Genomic DNA, 25,416 nt, shown 5'->3' with positions numbered 1-25,416 from the left:
TCATAGACATGACCCCATAGTTGCTGGCTTGAGCAAGGGGTCACTGGCTCGGCTGTAGTCTCCCAGTCAAGGCACATATGAGAAAGCAATCAACGAATAACTAAGGTGTCACAACTATGAGTTGATGCTTCTCATATCTCTCCCTTCCTATCTGTCCATCTGTCTTTCCCTCTCAAACACAAACAAACAAACAAACAAAAACGGTACAAAAGCCCTGGCTGAATAGCTTGGTTGATTAGAGCATCGTCTCAAAGCACAAAGGTTGTCGGTTCAATCCCCAGTCAGGGCACATACTGAAAGACTGATGTTTCTGTCTCTCTCTCTCTCTCCCTTCTTTTCTCTAAAATCAATAAAATAAATTTAAGAAAAAGAAATGGTATAAAAAAATCAAAGGCCTAAATTTAAAAGTTAAAATTATAACTCTTTAGAAAAAAACAGAGGTATAAATCTTCATGACCTTTGATTAGGCAATGATTTCCAGGATATAACACCAAAAGCTCAAATAAAATAAAAACATATATAGATAAACTGAACTTCATTAAAATCAAAGTCCAATCCTTCAAAGAACAGAAAGTGTAAAGCATTTGCAAATAACACATCTGATTGGAACGCTAAATACATAATGAAATTTTATAACTCAATAAAGGACAAACTCACTAAAAAATGGGCAAAGATTCTGCACACATTTCTCCAAAGAAAACAGACATATGGAGATAAATGCCATATTCACGAAAAGATGTTCAACCCTGTCAAGTCATTGTATCAAAATAAGACCACTTCACACCCACTGTGATGACTATAAAGAAAAGGCAGATAATAACAAGTATTGGCAAAATCCAGGACCCGCATACATTGCTCACAGGGATATAAAATGACGCATCCACTTTGAAAAACAGTCTGGCCTGACCTGTGGGTCACAGTGGGTAAAACGTCGACCTGGAACACTGAGGTCGCTAGTTTGAAACCCCAGGCTTGCCTGGCTAAAGCATATATAGAAGTTGGTGTTTCCTTTTCCTCCCCCCCTTTTCTCTCTCTCTCTTTAAAATACAGTCTAAAAAAATTTTTTTAAGCATGTATTTAAAAAAAACCAGTCCAGCAGTTCCTCAAAATACTTACTGGAGTTACCATATGACCCACCAATTCTACTTCTGGGTATATACCCAAGAGAGATAAAACATGTGTCCATACAAAACTTTTTACATAAACATTCATAGGAACATTATTTCTAATATCCAAAAAGTGAAAACTCAAACATTCAACAACTTTTGAATAAACAAAATATGGTATATCTATATACTGGAATATTATTCAGCAATAAAAAGGTCTGAAGTATTTGTACATACTAAAACATGGATGAACCTTGAACACATTATGCTGAGTGGAAGAAGCCAGCACAACAGGCCACATACTGTATGACTGTTTTTATATGCAATATCCAAAACTGGTGAGTCCACAGAGAAAGTTTTTAGTAGTTGCCTAAGGCTAGGCTGGGAGGTCAGGAGAGAAGATCAGATGGCTATAGCTAAAGAGTACCAGGTTTCTTTTTGGGGGTGATAAAAATGTTCTAAAATTGTGGTGATAGTTGCATAATTCTGTGAATATATTAAAAATGCTAAATTATACACTTTAAATGGAGGAAACTATAGGGTATGTAAATTTTACTTCAATAAAACTTTTCTTTTAAAATTTTCCTGAAACACAGAAAGCATTCAGTGATTGATAAAATGGCCTAACCAGGTGGTGGCGCAGTGGATAGAGCATCAGACTGGACATGGAGGACCCAGGTTCGAAACCCCGAGGTCACCAGCTTGAGTGTGAGCTCATCCGGTTTGAGCATGGGCTCACCAGCTTGAGCCCAAGGTCGCTGGCTTGAGCAAAGGGTCACTCGGTCTGCTGTAGCCCCCCCAGGCAAGGGACATATGAGAAAGCAATCAATGAACAACTAAGGAGCCGCAATGAAGAATTGATGCTTCTCATCTCTTCTCTCCCTTCCTGTCTGTCTGTCCCTATCTGTCTGTCTCTGTCACACACACAAAAAGATTGATAGAATGAATAAAGAATAAATAAATGGAAACATATACCAAGTATGAAAAAAGATGGATTTGGAGAGGAATCTCAATTTTCCCCGTTAGTAAGTGCAGGATTTCACTGAGCTTTCAGTTTCCTCAACTCTAGCTGGGAATGATAATGAGATAATGCCTATGAAGTGTTCAGTCCAGCACAAGATGCTCCGGAAATGATAGTTATGATGATGAACTACAATCATAAGCTTATATTTTCTTTGGTGATATGGAGAAATGAGCAAATCACAATAAGAAAGTTTACTTTCAAATTACCACAGGAGAATACAATTAGATTTAAGGTTAACAAAATTAACTTTTATCTGATGATAATGGTCAGGAACTACCCTTTTCCCATGAGCTCTAAACACATTCTAAGTCGGGTTCCCTGCACAGGAAGAAACTTTAAATTCTTCTCAGCCTTGACAGCTTGTTGGATGAAGATGAACACATGAAAGAATGAATGAATGGAAACACACCAAATATGAATATGAACTTGGAAAAAAAGTGGTTTGAATCTCAGCTTTGCCATTTACTAAGTGCTGGATCTCAACTGAGGTTTTATTTTTTTTTCAACTCTAGTTGGGAATAATAATGAGACAATGCCTATGAAATGCTCATCCCAGTAGAATAATTCTCTACTGCTCACTAGCAATCTAGCAAATTAGAACTACATTAAAAGCAAAAACCAGTGTCAGTGATAGTAGTATTATTTTAGTTGAGTGAGAGTTTCATGGATGCTCATTTTTATTATTACTCTTTATATCTATACACTCTTTTGCACATATCAAATATCACCTACATTAGAAAACATCATAAAACAAACAACAAAAGACACATAATGTCTAAGGACTGAGTATTTTTATTTCTTGGTCACTTCATGATAGTCAATGCATGCCATTTCTCGTAAAGGGCAGCACCGTCATTTTCATAGGATGTATAATTTCCCTCTTATGCATATGGTACTAAAGGCCCAGGTTCTAGCTAGTCTTTCTGCTGGAGAAAAATGTATAAAGACAATACAGACTGCTCAGTTTGAGCAATTTCTTCCAAATTAGGTTCACATTAAGTACATCTTTAAGAATTGATGACTTTTTGCCTGACCAGGCAGTGGCATGGTGGATAGAGCGTCGGACTGGGATGCTGAGGACCCAGGTTCGAGACCCTGAGCTCACTAGCTTGAGCGCGGGCTCATCTGGTTTGAGCAAAAGCTCACCAGCTTGAGCCCAAGGTCACTGGCTCGAGCAAGGGGTCACTCGGTCTGCTGAAGGCCTGCGGTCAAGGCACATATGAGAAAGCAATCAATGAACAACTAAGGTGTCGCAATGCACAACGAAAAATTAAAGATGCTTCTCATCTCTCCATTCTTGTCTGTCTGTCCCTGTCTATCCCTCTCTCTGACTCTGTCTCTGTAAACAAAAAAAAAAAAAGAATTGATGACTTTTGAAAGAGCAGCAGCACTCTTCTCACCTGAGAGCATCACACAGTCACAGGGACACTATGACACCCAGAATGGTGAGGGTTCTCATGACCGGGCTCATGGGCAGCCACTCTTGCCAGTGTTTATCTGGTCACCACCAGGAATATAAAGAATAGGAATAAAAAGAATATTCCTATACTCCACAGTGTTTGATATTGTACATATGGAGAGTCATCCTTTTTGTTTAAGGCTTTACTTCCTGTCAAAATGCATAAATTTTTGGAAGAAGCAGAAGACTATCTTTAACAGTCATTTGCAGTGTGGTTGAATTCATCAGTAGAAACTCAACAATTGCACTCTTTTTGGGGGGTGGGCACATTTTCTTTCCTCCCCAAACAAAGAGATATAGAGGGGAAAGGGAAGAGAAGAGAAAAGCAGAAACATCCAAAGTGAAGAATTGCAGACAACCTCATCATTCAGCCTAGAGCCCAACCTGACTATTTTCCACACTGCCAATTTCTGGCTGGATAATCCATCAAAGAGTCCAGAAATAAGTCTGATTAAGGAAGAGATTTAGAGTGTCAGCATAACCCTCAAGGCACACAAGACTTCAACAGAAATTCCCAAAGTTCAGTTCTAGAAACGGAACCCATACCTAGGACACCAAAAGAACCAAATATCTGATTATGGTTTAACTACTTCGGTCACATGTCAGACATGGGAACAGGTCCATTTCATGGGCAAAAACCTCTGGATATTACAAATGGAAACAAATAATTACCTACATAGAAGAGAGAATGATTTAGGAGATTTCTGGCAAATGTATGCAAGTGCTGTGGCAAAACTGAGTTAGGAAACTTCTCAACCAAGCTGAAACTAAAACCACTGAGAAAAAGAATATTTACGATTTGTAAAGTGTCCATCATTCAAAGAGAAACAATTACTGCATTTAATTGGGGTAAAGAAGAAAAGAAACTTCACTTTTAGCTTATTCTATGTCTCTCATCTGTCCTTCTTGAAAAAGAAAGTCAGCCAAAGAGGTGAGTTTTATTTCTAAGAAGGACACACACGCGCAAGCAAGCGCGTCCGCACACGCGAACACACACACACACACTCTCTCTCTCTCTCTCTCTCCATGACACCCTTTCACAAGAACTTTGGTTGCAGACAGGTAAGGACCCAGGTATGTGCCAAGCTGACAAATCTCATCAAGGAGAATCCAGAGCAGCCTCTCTCTGACCCTCAGGGCATCTTCTCTGAATTAAAAGCTACAAAGGTCAGCAACATCATCACCTCAGGCTCCACAAGCAACTGAGGAGGGTTTAGCCAAGACTTTCAGCCAATTCAACTGGAAGTTATCAGGGGTTTCAGAGACAAAATGGACTAAATAAGTCTTAAACAAATCACATATTACCAAATGTGAAATGAATAACAAATAAAATTAGTTTAGCTGCAAACTTAAGACTTGAAAATTAGTCTAAATCCAATGTCATGCTCACACTTTAAAGATAAAAACATCTGTGCTCTAATCCAATCTGAACCTCTGCATTCAGAGTTGTCAACAGCCTCAATATACTTATGGTTGTTTGCTATATCCTCTGGTCCCTAAAGAAGGAAAATTATAATTAGACCACAGTGGTTTACTTTAGTCCTACAGCTAAAATATAATAGCCCAATTCATCCGTCACCTCACACTTATTTTAATGTACAATCTATATATCTATATATCTATATATCTATCTATCTATCTATATATATATATATGGTAACTCTATCCACTACTGCTATTTACTGTGATATTTAAGAAGAATCAGAATTAGAACTTTAAAAAGTGTAGAAGGTAATGCTTCAGGAGCTTCTAAGAGACTGAGCTGACAAAAACACTACCCATTTTCTACATTCAACACCAGTTAGAATATGCAATGAAATTTAAGTCATTCCATACGATCACTGAGAAAATCTGCTTAGAATCCCTTGAATTCAAAGGGAATGTCATTCAGATATTATATCCAATGTGCAAGAAAGATAGAGTGCAGTGGATAAAGCGTCAACCTGGAAATGTTGAGGTTGCCGGTTCAAAAAACCCTGGGCTTGCCTGGTCAAGGCACATATGAGAGTTGATGCTTCTTGCTCCTCCCCCTTCTCTGTCTCTCTCTCTCTCCCGCCTCTCTATAATGAATAAATAAAAATCTTCTAAAAAATGTAAAAAAAAAAAAGAAAGAAAGAAAAAGGAACATATTTTCCATGGGAAACGCCCAATATTAATACGTACACAACCTCCAGCAAGGACTTCTGCAAAAAGTGGAATGGACCCATCTCTTCTGGTGAATTTGTCCCGAACAAAATCATTAACCTAATTAAAAGAGAACATCAGTTAATCAGAATTAACATCAGTTAACCAGAATTTCTTCTACTAACTAACATGCTATTCGTTTTCAAATCAGCAAAATATTTGTCTCGTGATAGAATTAAAAATTATCAAATGTCAACACGTAAATTTAAAATTTTACAAATGCCTTGACAGTGTATCAGCCTCAGAGGCATCAGTTTAAATTTCGGCTTTATGGTAATCTAAACAAACAACGTAAATTTAATGAGAAAAAAACTTACAGTCAATTTAATGGCCTTTTCTGGAGCAACCCCTATAAGCTGTGGTATCAGACCTGGGTAAATGGAGAGAAGTGTTAGCAATAGAGATGAGCTGGATGTGAATAAACAAGCCTGACAAGAAATCATTTCCCCCACGTTATATACCCATTTCCCATTATTGAAATGGGAAAGATGGATTATCCTAAAAAACTCTGTGTATGTATGTAATAATTATTTATGTCAAATGTAATGTTATGCTTCCTTGAGGCTGTAAATCCTTCTCTTAAGCATGCTTCCTTTAAAGCCTAGTTATCTAACCTCCCAAAAGGTGCGTGAGGAAGGGATGAAGCCCCTGGATCTTCTTTATACCTGGACCACTGCCACTAACAATGGAACCACATTCCCTTCCTCTACGACCAACAGTATACAAACATACACAGACCTGTGAGAAAAAGCCAGTGCTGTGTGCTCGGAAAAGCTCTGCACAGTATGCTGTTAAACAGATCCAGATTTTGCCACAAATGATGCTACCTATGGAATAGCATACAGTGGCTTGGTCATTACAGAATACCAACTCTCATCATTTTCTCTTTAGAGAAGCCCAGAATTCAGTACTCATTTATTTAAAAGGAAGCCAAAATGGAACAGAAAAACACAGTTTTATGTATCATTTAATGGATATCTTCCATAAGCAGAAACACATGCCTATTGTATTCTTATTTACTAATATGTCAAAGTCAAGACATTTCAAAAGAATCCTCCTAAAACAAAGGAAATTATTATTCTTAGGAAGTTAAATTTCCAGGTTGGCTGCAAACTGGAAAAGAAAAAACTACATAAACAATTCAACATCTGTAGATATTCATAGGGCTCAGCTTTCTAAAGCACACAGATTACCCAAATTGTTAGCATACATTTTTTGCATACATTTTTTAAAGATGCTAACAATAAACATTTTATATCCTTTAAATCACCCAGCCAAGGAGTAGTTATGTATGTGTGTACACGCTTACTGCTGATCTTAAGCCTACTTTGAGGACACTGCTGAGTGATTTTCTATGAGTTGAAAGCCAGCAAGTAATCATACATACAGGCTACTGTCAGTCAAACTGAATTATCAACGACAAACACAAATCTGCACACACGTTTAATGGAAAGCAGACTGATTTAAAAGAATAAATCAGCAGATGGCAGTCTTAACTTTCTAACCCTCACGATTATCAGGCCCTATTACTTTTAGTCCAGCTCCCATAAAACTATGTCAGCATGTGTATTTGTTTTACGACTAGCCTCAATAAGGCTCATGGAATTTTAATAAAGTACTGATTTATGTAATTTTCTCATTGTTGCCTGCAAAGAAATTTAGGCTACTCTGTCAACAATTTTGTCAGTCATCTGACAGAATAATGGACCAGTTCTAAGCAATATAGGACAATCTCAATAATCATAGTGCTCACATACAGAATTCCTACAATCTTCTCCTTACTACAAGAGTCTTTTATTTAAAGGAATGATTTTATCAGCTCACATCCTGAATAAGGCCAACAATCCCTCCACCTCCTCCCTCATACAACTGACTATATCTGACCCATTTAATTAACATGAAATCTCTCACAAATAAAATCTGTAAGCACCCACTCGTTGAGAAAGCTAAACTGTTCAGTATATAGTTAGTTTCCTTCTACTATAGGACATTCTCTTAGTAAATATACCGAGAAGGGAGAAAGGTCACTATTCAACAAAAAAAGATGGGAAATGTCAAAGAAAAAAGATCTTACGTACCATTCAACCCTCAGATTTCTATTAAATAAAATCTAGGTGTACAGGGTTTTTACAGTTTAAAACAAGCATTCACATGTACTGATCTGGATTCTGATCACACATACCCTTCCATGGAACACTTGTGGTACCTCTCAAATTAGAGGCTAGACTTTTGAATATTTGAGCAAAATACATTTATTCTCAGGAGCAGGGTAGCATTTCAGCACCACTCTCTTCTCTTCTTCTACACACAATGCCAACAAATGAACGTACTCATGACCCTCTCTTTCACATGCAAGTGTATCAGAGCTAGATTTTCCACCGAGACACCTACACAGAATGCTACCCAGGGGTGTTCTTCGTCCTATCCATAAGCAGAAAGCTGTGTTCAGGCCCAGTCTTTCTTTCCAAGGAAGAGGTTCTAAGCCAAACAGTTCAACAGAGCTCAGAATGAGCTAGGGATTAATGAGACTGTGTGTGCAAACAAACAAGTACAGTAAATTACATAAATGCCCTGGACTTAAGCATGGAGAGAGTATTTTCAAAGAATTCCAAGTGGCGCCCAAAGGGATTAAAATATTAATCTCCTTCCCAAAGGAAACCCTAAATTCTAATGTGAAAACATGGACATGAAAGTCGTTCCCTCTCTGAGAAGAACAAGTTCTTACAGAGCCCACGGGGGTGGGGAGAATTCTGCATCGGACCGGTGCTGCTAGGCCAATGACACTGTGCTCAGCCTCGCTGGTGGTAACATTTCCTCCGCAAGGAAATCTCTCTGCTTCCACTCAGTGCCTCTGAACTAAGAGGAAAAGAGCAAGAACGAGACTTGGAGCCAGAAGGTTCTTTTCTTTTTTGTTAAACTTCAGATGAGTCAGTGGAAAAGACTTATGAACGGTCTCCATGGAAGAATCAAAACTATTTGATATTTCAGTTGAAACAAGTGGCTAGAGGGTAAATTTACCTCGGAATGGCCTGGCTTCTATTTCACAGAGAAGAGATGTATTTCTCCTCTCTAATTCTTTGAGAAAACAAGCTCTCTATTTTAGCTGTCATCACTGTATACACCTGCAGACATGTGCCTTGGTGTGTAAGAGTACAGTGACCACAGACCCACGGTAGGACAAATACAAGACTTGAATTCCAAGAAATATAAAATAGCGGGAAGAAGAAATAAAGACCTTGTTTGCAGACTCACATTGCTGGTTGCCAACAAGAATGTAAAAAGGGAGATGAACAATAAAATAAGAAGAGACGAATGGCCCTAGTCTGACTGGGCAGGCTACACACTGGTTTATGTGAGTGACTTAAAATCTGCTGCTGGTGAGATAAAAATCACTAACTTCAGCGGCTGAGATTTGCTTACTCACCCCGGTAGAGTCCAAAGAAGCCTTCATAACGCAAGACTTTCTTAAAGCAGTCAAAGCTGTTTTTGTACATCAGCTCCCCCACAACCGAGCCAGTGCCACGCTGGTTTTGCATGCGGGTCTTCACCAGATCTATAGGGTAGACTGCAGTGGCTCCCACAGCTACAAATAAAACAATTTGTAGGCTTAAAAGAGAGCACAATTAAATGGAGAATCTGTAAGGACAACAAATCTCATCTCAAAGGACTAGACAATAAGACACAGTATCTTTTCTAACAAAAGAGACTGTTATTTTTTTCTCCTCCCCTACAAAGCTGCACGGTGCCAAGCTTGCAGCCTTGGGAGCCACAAATACAGCTGCTTCGGAGAACAACTGTAGTGGATTTTCAAGTCGTTGCCAACATTAGATAATCAACACTCGATTTTCCATAACATTAAATTATTATACATAATATATTTTTAAAATAACATATTTCTTTATATTTTCCATTAAATGCCTAAATATTATACCAGTTAGTACTTAAAATGACTATATATGTATACACAGATGATTGTCATTTGAAAATTTAGTTTACCAAAGCATCTTGGTAAATTAATCTCAGCTACAACCATATTATTGCAACCAAATCCCAATCTCAATATAACCCTATCCCTATGTACAGAATTTGGTTTTAAAAAAACAAAAAGAAAAGGTCAGGCCTTAGATTTCTCAGGAATGAACAAGTTTATAACATAAACTGGAGTATTATTATTTTTCAGCTGTTATAAACCAAAACATGCTTTGCAACTTCTGAAACTGAGACTAAAAAGAAGAATGGTTTCATCAGTTCAGGCTTGTTTTGAAAAAATTGTAAGTATTTTAATCACACCCGATAAGTTTTACTCAACACAGTGATTTCAAATTCTATACTTCTTCTATGTAGAGATTTAAGAAGGAAAAAAAAAAAAAGAAAGAAAGAAAAGTCTCAAATTTTTCCCAGGAGCGGGGACGGTAGGTTCATCTTAGCAAATAAGCCACAAGTCCAGATATTCTTCAACAAGTAAAAGGGATGAGGGAAAAAAAATACAAACAGAAAAGCAAAAGTGAATCGCTTTGAGAGGTTATTTTATTTTGTAAGGTTCCGGGATTTGTATCCCAAATCTTGAGTTTCTACCAGCCCTCACCCGCAACAGCACACACAGGTTCACTCCCCATGGCTGTGTCCTGGGTATAACCAGTATAATTAAGGTGAGTGCAGCACTGCGTGGAGACTCTCACATTATCACAGGGGTTTGTCCTAAAGACAGACTGGAGCCGAAAGGCTGTGGCCATGCTATAACAAGCCCTCTGATCATAGGTAAAAAAAAAAAAAATGCTCCAGAAAGCCCTGCGGCCGTGACCCACGGGAACAATGAACCGCACCTTTGCTGATCTGTCCTGGTCTAGTGAGATAATACTACATGATCACAAGCTTGCAACAGCACCCAGACATATCACTTACCTCCAGCAACTGAGCCCAGGGTGAATCTATAAGCGGACTCGGCAATCTGGAGCCAGACAGGCCTCCCTACACCATGAGAATGCTGTGGGGTAGAAGAAAACATAAACAAATTAAAACTTAAAACAGAATTGAAAAAGCGTATAGCAAACGAAAAGGCTACAATAGCTATTTTAAGATTTTAAAATGTATGGATATCTCTAGTATTGGCATTGAAAAACCATATCCAGTCACAGACACAGTAGCTTTTTTTCCATTTTTTAACAAGTCTGTTAATGCTTCATTTATCTGGTGCTATTAGGGAATACACTATCATTTTACTGAAGTGAATAAACATTTCAGGTATAGCATCTTTCCTTCCTTCTTTACATTAAGCAACTTTTTTAAAATTTAAAAATCTTTCCAAAATATTTCACAAGAACTATCTTGATTTGGAGATGAGAGAACATTGGTCATATCTACCACCTCTAATGACTGGAGGAAATCATGTTCATATGTCCATCAGTGACTGCATCAAAGATCTAATGCAGCTGTCTGTGCTGTCCTCCCACACGGGACAGCTATCACCTCTTCTACCAACAGATTCCTAGTGTGATTTTGCCGCTGCTCATCTATTAGGGCTGGAGAAATCACATAAGTAGGATTGCTAGGATTATGTGTAAAGCAATGTCAAGGGCTTCTCTTTTTGGGATAAAGTGAAAACCTTTAGTAACTACTATTTCTAGGATCAGAGCCTTATTTCTGGCTTTCCAGCTCAACCACTGAGATTATCGCTACGCAAGTGCAGTATTTCTGACCTATGCAATTGAGCATTTGCTCTCCTAGACCTATGTATTCCCCAACTCTACTCTACCTGTATATAGAAAACACATTAGGGGCTTTAAAAAAAATAAATCCCTGGGGCCTGGGGCCTATATATATATATATATATATATATATATATAGATATATATATATATTTATTTATTTATTTTTTAAAGCACATTTTCTATGTCTTTTATTTCTTTAAAATTTTTATTTATTGATTGAAGTTAGAGAGAAACGGTAAAAGAAAAACATTAATCTGTTGTTCTACTTAGTTATGCATTCATTGGTTGATTCTTTTATGTGCCATGACCAGGGATCAAGCCCACAGCCTTGGCATACTGGGATGACATGCTAACCAACTGAGCTACCTGGCAGGGTTTATATTATATTTTTAAAAGATTTCAAATCATTCTGCTATATAGATAGCTAGCTAGGTTGAAAACCAATGTCCTGGTCGCATTTATGATTCTAACATAAAATCTACAATGACAGTAAAGCAAAGGGGAAAATCCTGTTGTGATTCAGAATGTTACTTCATAGGTATCCTACAGCATAAAGAATTTGAAATAATTTGTCTATATTAGTGTCATTCCTGTTCTTTAATATTTTCATTATAAAATAGAAGTTACTATTGAACATTCTGAAATGAAAACATAAAACACTTGTTTTATCATAAAGAAAACTTGAAAAACAATAACCTGTAATAAGCTTTTAGGGAGAGGGGGACATGGGGAGGGAAGGGTATAAAGAGGGACAAATATAAGGTGACGAAAACAATTTGACTTTGGTTATGATTATGCAACATCATCAACAGCTCAAATGCTGCAGAAATGTTTACCTGAAACCTATATACTCTTATTGATCAATGTCACCCTGTTAAATTTAATTTTCTAAACAGAATTTTTTTAAAAAAAATGAGCTGTTAAATAAAAGCATAATAAAAAGTTTAGATACTCTAATTAGAATAATTTAATGGACATCCTGGCTGGATGGCTCAGTGATAAGAGTTTCAACCTGGGGTGAAAGTCCCAGGTTCAATTCCTGACCAAGGCACATAGGAGAAGTGACCATCTGCTTCTCCACCTCCCCTTTCTCTCACTCTCTCTCTTCTCCTCTGCCAGCCATGGCTTGACTGGAACGAGTTGACCCCAGGCGCTAAGGACAGCTGTGGGGAGCCTCTGCCTCGGGCATTAAAAATAGCTCAACTGTGAACATGGGCCCCAAATAGGCAGAGCATCATCGGCCCCAGAGGGGGGTTGCTGGGGTGTATGTTGGGGAGCATGTTGGAGTTTGTCTATCTCTCCTCCTCTCACTTAAGTAAAAAATTTTAAATAATAACAATAATAATTTAATGAAGAGGGAAGCTATGCCTAAAATCTAAAAGAAAGAAAAAAGGTAGCCAGTCTACTCTGATTTGTTTTCATCTGTATAATTTCTTCACAGCTCAAATAACCAAGCCAGATATGGCGAGGCCAGATACTAACAAACAATTTTGAAAACAGCCTACAGAAAGGTTTTATCTGCCTTCTTGTTTTGTAAACTTTGTAGAACAATAGGTATCATTTGTTTTAACCAAAGCATCTGATACCTAAATATTTTTGTTTGACTATGATCTCTACAGGCAGAGATCTTTTAAAAATCTCATTAGGCTATGGTGTTACGGTTCAATAAATTCTATAGTAAACGAAAAAAAAAAACTGATGAAAAAGATGAAACCTCTAGAAAATCTGGCAAGTAGTGAAAAATCATTACTTCAAATAATATCAGTACATATTTTATAAATCTCAACTTATCCCAATATACCAATGTAGACTGGTACCCAAATAATAAGCATCCAAAGCTGAATTTAATCAATAGAAGAAATCATCATTTAATAGGTAGATTTTCATGCACAGGTTATAATCATGATCTTGTAGAAAATACATTTTTTCCTATCAAGTTAGCCCAAGCAACTGTACAGCTATCCATTATATTTGATTTATATGCTGTAACAAAAGTTAGCAATTAATAATTTAAGATTAATATTTTTATTTGGACTCTGTTATGGAAAAGAGTGGAATATTTTAACAAAACAGTGAATAGAAGCCTAACTTTGGTTCATTCACAGAATAGCAAAAAAAAAAAATGTGCCATTCAAAAAGATACTTTTTGTTCTGTTTATTACTATAATAATAATACTAATTTTAGATTGTTTAGAGATGTGCTATTAAAAAATATACTACCAACCACTTAGGACCTATGCCTGGAGGAGCCCTCAGGGGTCCAATGTTTTTCAGTCTCCTGTAAATAAACGTTCTTCTGAGACCATCAGGAGGACGATGACACTCAGCAATTTCTACCCACTGTGAGACCACACTATACTATTTCAGTCACTATACATACAAAGGTAAAATGGCCATACTATGAACAGAACAGGTGACTTGATGAAGGTCTCAGTAAAAAGGGGAATAAGCAGAACAATGGCCCTGGTCACTCCACTGTATTCTCCTTCATTCTTGGAGTCAACAGTCTCCAACAACTGGTTTGTTTTGTTTTTTTGTTTTTCTTTTTTAACAGAGAGAGAGAAAGTCAGAGATGGACAGACAGACAGGAATGATTGATGAGAAGCATCAATCATTAGTTTTTTGTTGCACGTTGCGACGCCTTAGTTGTTCATTGATTGCTTTCTCATATGTGCCTTGACTGCGGGCCTTCAGCAAACTGAGTGACCCCTTGCTCGAGCCAGCGACCTTGGATCCAAGCTGGTGAGCTTTTTGCTCAAACCAGATGAGCCCGCGCTCAAGCTGGTGACCTCGGGGGTCTCAAACCTGGGTCCTCTGCATCCCAGTCCGACGCTCTATCCATTGCGCCACCACCTGGTCAGGCTCCAACAACTGTTTTTGATTGAATACTCCTGCCAGGCAAAGATTTTAAGTACCTAACACCAATATGATTTCATTTATAAATTATATGCATGTTCCACTGGACTAATTATATATATATGATTTATATATAATTGTATATAATTATATATTAACACAAATTTAAGTAATACATATTATAAAATCACATATATTGATAATATATAGGTACTTCAAACATACAAAATAAAAATTATAAAAGAATGAGATAAATGAAATTATTATTATTATTTTTTTTTTTTTTTTTTTTTTTTTTTTTTTTTGCATTTTTCTGAAGCTGGAAACAGGGAGAGACAGTCAGACAGACTCCCGCATGCGCCCGACCGGGATCCACCCGGCACGCCCACCAGGGGCGAAGCTCTGCCCACCAGGAGGCGATGCTCTGCCCATCCTGGGCGTCGCCATGTTGCGACCCTCCTGGGTGTCGCCATGTTGCGATCAGAGCCACTCTAGCGCCTGGGGCAGAGGCCACAGAGCCATCCCCAGCGCCCGGGCCATCTTTGCTCCAATGGAGCCTTGGCTGCGGGAGGGGAAGAGAGAGACAGAGAGGAAGGCGCGGCGGAGGGGTGGAGAAGCAAATGGGCGCTTCTCCCATGTGCCCTGGCCGGGAATCGAACCCGGGTCCTCCGCACGCTAGGCCGACGCTCTACCGCTGAGCCAACCGGCCAGGGCTGATAAATGAAATTATTTAAAAAAGTTTTTTTTCTGCTTTTTCCAAGTGAGAGGAGGGAGACAGAGAGACAGACAGGGATCTACCAGGCAACCCTGTCTGGGGCCAATGCTCTGCCCATCTGGGGTCATGCTCACAACCGAGATATTTTTAGCCTCTTAGGTGGAGGCTCCACAGAGCCATCCTCAGTGCCCAGACCAATGTGCTTGAATGAATCGAGCCATGGCTGTGGGAGAAGAGAGACAGAAAGTGAGAAAGGGGTGGAGGGGAGAAGCAGATGGTCGCGTCCCCTGTGTGCCCTGACCGGGAACTGAACCAAGGACATCCACCACCGGCCGACACTCTATCACTGAGCTAACCGGCTGGAGCCTAAAATTTTATTTTTTATTTATAATTCAAGAACCTTTTAGTATCACTTTAAAGTATTATGTTAACTGAATATGCTTCAGTTAGTTTTTTAAATGACTAAACACAGTGAGGCTAACTAGTTAATTCTTCTTGTTTTTGTATTTTTTTAAATACAAAATTTATTTAGAAAATTATTTATTTATTTAGAAAATTACATTTAACAGGGTGACTCTGATCAATAAGAGTACATAGGTTTCAAGTAAACATTTCTATAGCATTTGAACTATTGATTATGTTGTGTACCCATCACCCAAAGTCAGATCATTTTCCATCACCGTATATTTGTCCCTTTTTACTCCCTTTCCTAACCAGTTAATTCTAATACTGTTTCAAAAACAAAATAGTTGAAAACAAATGCAATCTGTATCTTCAAGGTAAAGAGAATGTTTAGTATCACATATTTTGAAGAAATTAAAGTTATAACATTTTGACTTAGATTTTAATATATTTTAAAATCAATGTGGTAGTTATACTTCCCATTAGACACATAGTATAACTTCTAAAAACATGCACACAAAACTTTTTTCCAAAATTAGAATTTCTCAATCACAAAACTGGGTGAAAATAAACCTCATTCTCATATATTACTAATTATTTTCAATCATGTCTCCTCTCAAAAGAATATGTTAAAGTAAAACTCATAGTACAAAATGGCTATAATCTCAATAAGAGCCAAATAACCACTAATTCCCTTATTCATATAAAGGTTTCCCCTGTGTTCAATCACATATGTTTTCTTTATACTCTCTTTTTTTAAAGAATGTTTATAAGCCCTACAAAATCCTATGAAAACCAAAGGATTATACAGTGCTTTAACTCTTAGCTAAAAACATCTTGAACTATAAAACCCAAATGCCTTTTGAAAGAAATGTTGCCTCCACCCTTATTAAATAGCATTTATTTTAAAAAGAACAAAACATTATATGGTTACTAAGGATTTTTTTTAGGCTCACCTATCACTATAACTTATGGTTCACTTCTATTCAGGTACATAAAGTAATATAATTAATGCTATGGATTTCACATCATAAATATTCATAAGTAGAATGCTTCTGTAGCTGTTATCCCAATTAATAATGACTATGAACAAAATTTTTAGCATTTAGGTTAAAAGAAAATACTCAGGCCTAAGAAGATTGCCTACCATGAGCAAATGGGCCAAAGGAAAAGGTGCTCTCTCCCTTAAGGTTATAACTATGATCGTGATATTTAACAACATTAAGTGTTCTTACAAGCACAATAAGAGTGGACCATCTTTAAAAAAAGAGCATCTTAAATGATTTTTAACCTTTTCCCTAAGCATATGTATATTTTAGGAAGCGACTGGAGATCTCCCTTTGAGTGGAGAAAGTTCTTTTACTTCTGTTGTTAAATGTATTCTCATCCTATTAATGAGAATTGGATAAAACAAGATTATGTCAGATAAGAAGTCAGGCATCCCGCCCAAACCAAGCTGCTTCATGCAGTATACTCTAATAAAGAGAACTGCTTCTTCCAAATGGCACACCATTACTGGATAAAAGAAAAGGAAGGGAAAGCTGAACTCTTTCATACTGAGCATAGGAGGGAGAAAAAGCTAGATTTTATACCAACCAAAATATATGATTGGAATGGCAAAATAAGACTAGGAAAAAATCAAACAAAATTCTTTTGTCTGTAAATCACATCTATGAATTTAATACACCTGTAATGAATTAAATATTCTTGGCCTTTCAAAACAAGATTAAAACCCAGAGACTAGTATAGGATATGGAGATAAATTGTGTGTGTGTGTGTGTGTGTGTGTCTGTAATGTTAAACTAAACTTATACTAAACAAATATATACTTTCTCTCAAATACTTTAAATCCAGTAATTTAAATGAGGTAAATGGCAAATAAACAACTAAAACTACTATATAAACCCAATTCATTCCTTTTGAGAACAGATTTCCATTTATGGTAAAACTACCATGGGTGACAAAGGTAAAAAGTTCAAAAAAAAGGAAGTAGTAACTGGATTTTAATGCTTTCTCTTTACTCATGAATCCAAAATTTAAAGAGGGTCCATGAAAATGCAAAATACTCAAGAGAGACAAAGTCCTGTGTCTCAGGAATGCTATACATCAGGGGTCGGGAACCTTTTTGGCTGAGAGAGCCATGAATGCCACAGATTTTATTTTATTTTATTTTTGTATTACTCTGAAGCTGGAAACGGGGAGAGACAGTCAGACAGACTCCCGCATGCGCCCGACCAGGATCCACCCAGCACGCCCACCAGGGGGCGATGCTCTGTCCACCAGGGGGCGATGCTCTGCCCCTCCGGGGCATCGCTCTCTTGCGACCAGAGCCACTCCAGCGCCTGGGGCAGAGGCCAAGGAGCCATCCCCAGCGCCAGGGCCAACTTTGCTCCAATGGAGCCTTGCTGCGGGAGGGGAAGAGAGACACAGAGAGGAAGGAGAGGGGGAGGGGTGGAGAAACAGATGGGCGCCTCTCCTGTGTGCCCTGGCCGGGAATCGAACCCGGGACTTCTGCACGCCAGGCTGATGCTCTACCACTGAGCCAACCGGCCAGGGCCTGAATGCCACATATTTTAAAATGTACTTCCGTGAGAGCCATACAACGACCCGGGTACATTACGCATTATCCAATAAAATTTTGGTGTTGTCCCGGAGGACAGCTGTGATTGGCTCCAGCCACCCGCAACCATGAACATGAGTGGTAGGAAATGAACGGATTGTAATACATGAGAATGTTTTATATTTTTAACATTTTTTTTTAATTAAAGATTTGTCTGCGAGCCAGATGTAGCCATCAAAAGAGCCACACTTGGCTCACGAGCCATAGGTTCCCAACCCCTGCTATACATAAAATAGATAAATCATTCTAATAATGTTTTGGCAGAACCCAACCCAGTTTATATTCCAAAAGTTCTTTGTGTGAGTGGTCTGTAGTTTGCATATGAGTTTCCATAAAAGCTTTTTAGGCCTTGGCCGGTTGGCTCAGCGGTAGAGCGTCAGCCTGGCGTGCAGGGGACCCGGGTTTGATTCCCGGCCAGGGCACATAGGAGAAGCGCCCATTTGCTTCTCCACACCCCCTCCTTCCTCTCTGTCTCTCTCTTCCCCTCCCGTAGCCAAGGCTCCATTGGAGCAAAGATGGCTCGGGTGCTGGGGATGGCTTCTTGGTCTCTGCCCCAGGCGCTGGAGTGGCTCTGGTCCCAGCAGAGCGACGCCCCGGAGGGGCAGAGCATCGCCCCTGGTGGGCGTGCCGGATGGATCCCAGTCGGGCGCATGCGGGAGTCTGTCTGTCTCTCCCCATTTCCAGCTTCAGAAAAATACAAAAAAAAAAAAAAAGCCTTTTAATTTATTTGAGAGAGAGAGAAACAGGAAGGGAGAGAGAGTGGAAAGCACATCAACTCAGTTGCTTCACTTTAGTTGTTCACTGATTGCTTCTTATACATGCCCTGCGGGGCGGGGGATTCAAGCAGAGTCAGTGACCCCTTGCTCAAGCCAGCGACCTTCAGATCATGTCAATAATTCTGTGCTCAAGCTGGCAAGCCCACTCTCAAGCCAACAAGCCCATGCTCAAGCTGGTGACCTGGGGCTTTTGAACCAGCAATCTCAGCATTCCAAGTCAACACTGTAACCACTGTGCCACCACTGGCCAGGCTCCCATAAAAACCTTTTTTTCAGTCTGACCAGGTGGTGGCACAGTGTATAGAGCGTTGGACTGGAACGCGGAGGACCCAGGTTCGAAACCCGAAGGTCACCAGCTTGAGCACAAGCTCATCTGTCTTGAGCACAGGTTCACCAGCTTGAGTGCGGGGTTGCTGGCTCTAGCGTAGGATCATAGACATGACCTATGGTAACTGGCTTGAGCCCAAAGGACACTGGTTTAAAGCCCAAGGTCGCTGACTTAAGCCCAAGGTTGCTTGTTTGAGCAAGGGGTCACTGGCTCAGTTGAAGCCCCCTGGTTGAGGCACATATGAGAAAGCAATCAATGAACAACCAAAGTGCTGCAACAAGTTGATGTTTCTCATCCCTCTCCCTTCCTGTCTATCTGTCCCTATCTGTCCCACCCCTCTCTCTAAAAATATAAAAACCCTATATAATACCAGTTTAACAATACAAACTGAACTTTAACACTACTAATCTTTAAATGTGACTAGACAAATTAAAGGACTTCTAATTCTAGAGGAAAGGAAGACAAACTCATGTATGCTTGCACTTTTTTTTTTTTTTTTCATTTTTCTGAAGCTGGAAACAGGGAGAGACAGTCAGACAGACTTCCGCATGAGCCCGACTGGGATCCACCCGGCACGCCCACCAGGGGCGATGCTCTGCCCATCCTGGGCGTCGCCATGTTGCGACCAGAGCCACTCTAGCGCCTGAGGCAGAGGCCACAGAGCCATCCCCAGCGCCCAGGCCATCTTTGCTCCAATGGAGCCTTGGCTGCGGGAAGGGAAGAGAGAGACAGAGAGGAAAGCGCGGCGGAGGGGTGGAGAAGCAAATGGGCGCTTCTCCTGTGTGCCCTGGCCGGGAATTGAACCCGGGTCCTCCGCACGCTAGGCCGACGCTCTACCGCTGAGCCAACCGGCCAGGGCCTGCTTGCACTCTTTATTTTCCTTATCTTAATACTAAAAGGCAAACCACAAACATAAATCTAGTTACCCCATGAAAATATCCTATGAGAGTGGGGGTACAAGTTCTATGAAGGTGATCTTTGAACTAAAGCCTTTTTCTGGAAAGTAGTTTTTAAATGTCATCATTCAGAAGCTCTAGGCTGTCATGTACATACTAATTCAGCATTTTTGAAGGTGATTCTATTATATATATGAGACTCCTACCTGTCTCTGAAGTTCTGCCAGGTTGTAAGGCAAGGCCCCCTCAGCCAGTGGGGCTATTCTCTCAATATCTGCCAAAGTCAAGCGCCTTCAGGCAAAATATGGGAAAGAAAGAACAGTTAGACACCAACAAACTCTTCATATTAAGATCATGTTTCTTAAAAAAAAAATGGGTGTGTGTGTGTGGAAGAACTATGGCTTAAAAATAGTATTTCTCTATTCACACAGATCATAGTGAGGAAGAAGAACTTCAGACCATGCTTACCACAGCAGAAGCAAAAGGCTGCAGAGAAATGATGTGCAGTATACACATTTAATAAGACTTCAATGATAGATATTTAAAGTAAAAAAAATAATTTCTGCCAGAAGCAAAATATAGATGTTGACGGTTCATACATATTAAATGTATTCTCTTAGTATATGATCTATACTTAATGCGTCTGTATCTTGAGACGAAAAAACACAAAACAGAAATCCTGGTTGCCTTTAAGGAAAGGCACAGGGTAGAAGGGAGACTTGATGGCGTGCTCTTTTGGACTCTCTGAGTTCTGAACCATATGAATGCACTATGTGGTACTTATTCCATGACAGGGACAACAGTGTGGTGACCGCCAGAGGGAGGGTTAGAGGAAGGGCAAGAGGGTAGAGGGTATAAATGGTGATGAACAGAGACTTGACTTGGGGTGGTGACCACACAATACGATGTACAGATGATGTGTGTAGAATTGTGCACCTGAAACCTATAATATTTTGTTAACCAGTGTCACCCCAATACATTCAATAGAAATGAAAAAAAAGTACACTCCATGCACAAGCTAGAATGTCACTTCATATACAGTTTTGAGAAGCACTTTTTTAAAGCATTTATTGTCATGTAGGAGACTCAAAACCTTTGCTAAAAATGTGAACTGTAAATGAAAGAGACATGGCCTGATATATTTTGTCAATTACCAAGGACTGGCTGGTATATTCAGTATCATCTTTAACTCAGCAATTCATTATGTAGCGTGAAGGCAATGAATTACCCATGTATACTCAGCTTCTATTAGTCTTCAGTTCTGGGATTAAAACCTATTTTTCAGATATTCCTATACTTAACTACCAGAGGCAACTAAAAAAGAATATCTGATCACTTATAGATCATAAGTCCCCTATCCCACAGGTCCTGCCAGGTGGCCACAGATAAGGGTTTTACTTTTGGGTTTGCAAAAAGTTTCCATTATTTTTTTCTTCTCACTTCCATCCCCTTCTCACTCATTTTTCTCCTTCCCCCACTTCTCTCTGTCACACCCCTCAACAAACCCATACTCCCTTCTTTTACCCACTCTTTTCCTCTATCCCCTTTTTCTTCCCCTCTCTCTTCTTTCCCCTTTTGTTCTCTCTCCCTTTCCCTCCTTCCATCTCCCCCTACCTTTAGCTTGTTTTCCTGTCTCTCCTTCCTCCTGCTTCTCATATCTGACTGCTTCTCTTTCTTGAAATTTATATACTGAATAAACTATTGTTAAAAAAAAAATGAAAGCACACCACTTCTTCACATGTTAAAAGAATTATCCTATTAATAAATATGACAAATTATGAAAATAGTTACCCTGTAGCATTATATAAATCTGCAAGTTGGTATAGGATATCAATTTCTAGTGGGGTAACTTGTCCATAGCGTATTGCACTCTGGGAAAATTCCTCTGGAAGAAAAAAATATTTTAAAATTTTAAAAGATTCATAATATACAACAATCTTCTTCCTTAACCAACTATAATCTGCAAGCTCAAGTCATTTCAGTATTATTTTCTAAATCTAAAACTGAATTTAAATACCCAAGTTCAACTGTATAGGAAAAACTACGAAATTCTGAAAGCTAGCAATAGAAAATATTACAATGATGAAACAGCAAAAACCGATAAATTAATTTCAAAGAAAAAAATTTCTTATCTCATTTATTCGCTTTGGTACTCAGTTACAAAACAAAAGAACTGGCTATTCTCCAGTCTTCTAAAACACCCTGCCACAACTCAGCCCGAGGACTGGGCTCGCCCTTCTTCTGTGGCAACTCCTTCCTAGTACAAACAAGCTGCTGCCACAGTGCCACTGACCTGTTTGACAGATTGGGCCAAGGTTCTTTTCAAAACTGTCAAAGCCACTTTTCCATTCCTGACCTCAGCATCCCATTAAATCCACCTGGATTTTTGGAGACCATTACAATCCAAGTGAAACATATACACATGGCAACATACTTTCTAGATCTGACTTCAGAGTGGTAAACTTAGATCAACCTCATGCCCTAGATGAAGAAAAGTGAACATGCTAAGATTCAAATCAATATATATATATATGTATATATCTTTTTTTAAATCTTACCCTTTGTGACTTCAACATCTTTCCTTGTGCCAGCTAGGGTGCTATATATCTTACGAACAAGCTCCATGTTATTCAGTAAGGAGTTAAACGCATTGAAGTAGGAGAAGCTAACCTGATGTGAAATACTTCCTCCAGCTGCCTAGGAAATCACAACACAGAAAGTTAGAAAACAAACCAAAAACAACAACTAAAAAAACCACATTTATGGACCCTGCACTTTTCTCAAAGACAATCCAAAGGAGTCTTCATTATTAAAATGGTTAACCAGTCCATAAAAACAAGAGAAGCATCGTACTGAAACACTCAGTGCCTTTCATGCCCTCAGGGAGGTCTATGTAACTTAGGTTTTAAGGAAGAAAGCAACATCTGGAAGTTGGGCTTCATGGTTCATCTACCTATAAGGTCAGAAACAACAAATATAATTATCACAGATCAAAAACAATAGTTATTTAAACAGGATTTTCAAGACCCTCAACTATGGAACGCCTGTTAGTTCTGGATAATCCAAACATCAATATTACTACAACATAAGGAGCACTTTTAAAACTTGCTTTTTTTTTTTTTTTTTTTTACACGTACAAAAAAAAACAGTGGTCACTTTAAATGTTAAAACTATTTCACTATATCGACTTTCCTAGGTTTTTTTTTTTTTAAGGCTATTGTTATAATTAAGATATTTAACAGTCTGTGCTGGGCTCTGAATCTGTATCATGAAAGATACAATGACCAAAAACTCCAAAAAGTATAGAAAAAATCTAGGGAGGATTTATTCACCACAAATTATATCTTTAATGGCACAGCTCAAAAGAGGCTCTCATGCTGGGGAAAGATGGGGGTGTGGCCTTCATTATCTCTGCAGGGTGAGGAGGCTCTTTCTCCCTCACCCACCACTTGGCCATAAATTTAAAAAAGAATATTTTTTATAGTCTGCAAATGCCTAATTTCTAAGCCAGGAGTTCAGAGGAACCCATATGACTAAAAACATTCTCTTAAAAACTCAAAGAAATACTTAAGGAAATACCAGTGTGACAACCTTAATCACGAAGGTCTGAGCCACCCTCACCCCCCGCATGCACGGGTCTTAACCCAAATAGAGATGGTGTTTTTATTAGCTTGAATTTGGATACCAGTGACCCAAAAGCAAATTATTTAATACACTTGTCCGGGAACTGAAATGGTGTTTTCGTAAACTACAGCTATTATAGGTCTATATAACCCAAATGGAAAAGATCAAATGGGTTCCTCCACCGTAAGGCACTTGGTAAGTCCTCTCTAGGTTTCTCTTTCCTTTTCCTCTCGCTTTCTTTCCTTCCTTCCTTCCTTTCATTTTTCGGAGTATGAGGTGAAGGTAAGGGAGTGGGAGATGGGTGTCAAGGAGGTGAACTGTGTAGGAGAAAGTGACATGCTCCATGTTCAAATTCACCGAAGAAAAAGAACAGAAGTTGATCTTTCTACCCCAGTCTATAAATCAGGGATAATGATCTTCAGCTGAAACAACAAAAGCACTCATTGGCTTCCCTCCATTAAAAACAAGCAGCAATCAGAAACTTATACATGTAAGTACAACGCATGAACAAGACAACCGGGAAGTGAGGCGAGTTTCACCACTCTTTGTGAGGAAGTGGATGATGACATCAGTGTGCTTTTGGTCCAGATGATTACTTTATAGAGATTAGCAGTTTTTACAGAACAGAAAACTGTCTGGTCCATGCAGACTGAATGCACAGGTGAAGGGGCAGAGAGAGGAGTGAGCCAAGGAGGCCGATGCCCACATATTTCCCCCATACCTTCATGGCCATGGTTATTAAAACAGGGTAGAGGCCAATGATGATCCCTCTAGCAAACAGCACCCTGCAGGCAACAAAGGAAGGAGCCATCCTTATAGCAAGGCTTTGGGAGCCTGGTGGGATGGAAAAAGGAGAGGTACTACCCACGGGTAAAAGTAATTGCACACCCTTGTCTACAAACTCCCTTGTATTCTGTATTTGGACTCTGTAAATGGAAATACACTACTCACAAAAATTAGAGGATATTTCAAACACGAATATGAAGCGATAAAATATCCCTTAATTTTTGTGAGCAGTGTAAATAATTTGGAAATATCTGAGAGCAAGATGGTGGCTCTGCTATGATCTGGGGAAAGACTGTTCACCATCACCACTACCTCCCTTAGACACACTTTTATCTTCTACCAACCAAACATAAAGGTAGAGTCGGGTGGGTCCAGGGAGGCAATCCAGGACCCAATGGTTTGGAAGGTTTAAGGAAATAGAAAGTAGAAGTCCTTGCTTTTACTTACTGAAACTAAGTTCTCCTCTACAAAGGGAGTAAGCATGTGAGACCGAATGGTAACCATGATGTCACTGAAATCCAGACCAGAAATCACGCCGCTTTTGCTTTTGTCTTTCAGTGCAAAGGCCTGTCTTGCATGTTCCAACTGTAGCTCCTGAATGGAAAAGTTAGAAAGAGGGCATTAGACTGGCTGAAGTACAACCTAAGTGTATGTTTTGGAAAGGAAGGACAGACATCCTTTCACTACACGCACGCGCTTACTACAAAAGTGAGCAAGGTACAGATCTGAATTTACAACACTTCCAATTTCTTTTAAAAAGCAACTTTTTCTAAAAATGTACTACGTGTAACTCTGCAGGAAGAAGAATGAATTACAGCATGGCAATAAAGAAAACGGAGGAGGCCCCGGCCAGTTTGCTCAGTGGACAGAGCATCGGCCCAGCAGGTAGACTTCCAGGGTTCAATCCCTGGTCAGGGCACACATGAGAAGCA

General features: G+C 39.1%; 1 protein-coding gene across 5 annotated transcripts in view; it reads right to left on the bottom strand.

The window, feature by feature from the left end:
- SLC25A12 (solute carrier family 25 member 12) overlaps window positions 1-25,416 on the bottom strand; it is a 206,523-nt gene that overhangs the window by 21,302 nt on the left and 159,805 nt on the right. For all 5 annotated transcript variants that reach the window (XM_066279356.1, XM_066279359.1, XM_066279357.1 and 2 more), the window contains 8 exons: window positions 24,932-25,078; window positions 22,633-22,771; window positions 21,866-21,959; window positions 20,281-20,365; window positions 10,676-10,757; window positions 9,198-9,356; window positions 6,091-6,143; window positions 5,753-5,833 (listed from right to left, as the gene is read on the bottom strand). In XM_066279356.1, the coding sequence (XP_066135453.1) occupies window positions 5,753-5,833; window positions 6,091-6,143; window positions 9,198-9,356; window positions 10,676-10,757; window positions 20,281-20,365; window positions 21,866-21,959; window positions 22,633-22,771; window positions 24,932-25,078 (840 nt within the window). The remainder of the gene's footprint in view (window positions 1-5,752; window positions 5,834-6,090; window positions 6,144-9,197; window positions 9,357-10,675; window positions 10,758-20,280; window positions 20,366-21,865; window positions 21,960-22,632; window positions 22,772-24,931; window positions 25,079-25,416) is intronic.

This window comes from Saccopteryx bilineata, chromosome 5, assembly GCF_036850765.1.
Source record: "Saccopteryx bilineata isolate mSacBil1 chromosome 5, mSacBil1_pri_phased_curated, whole genome shotgun sequence".
Taxonomy (NCBI): Eukaryota; Metazoa; Chordata; class Mammalia; order Chiroptera; family Emballonuridae; genus Saccopteryx; species Saccopteryx bilineata.
This window is presented reverse-complemented; position numbering and strand designations above follow the sequence as displayed.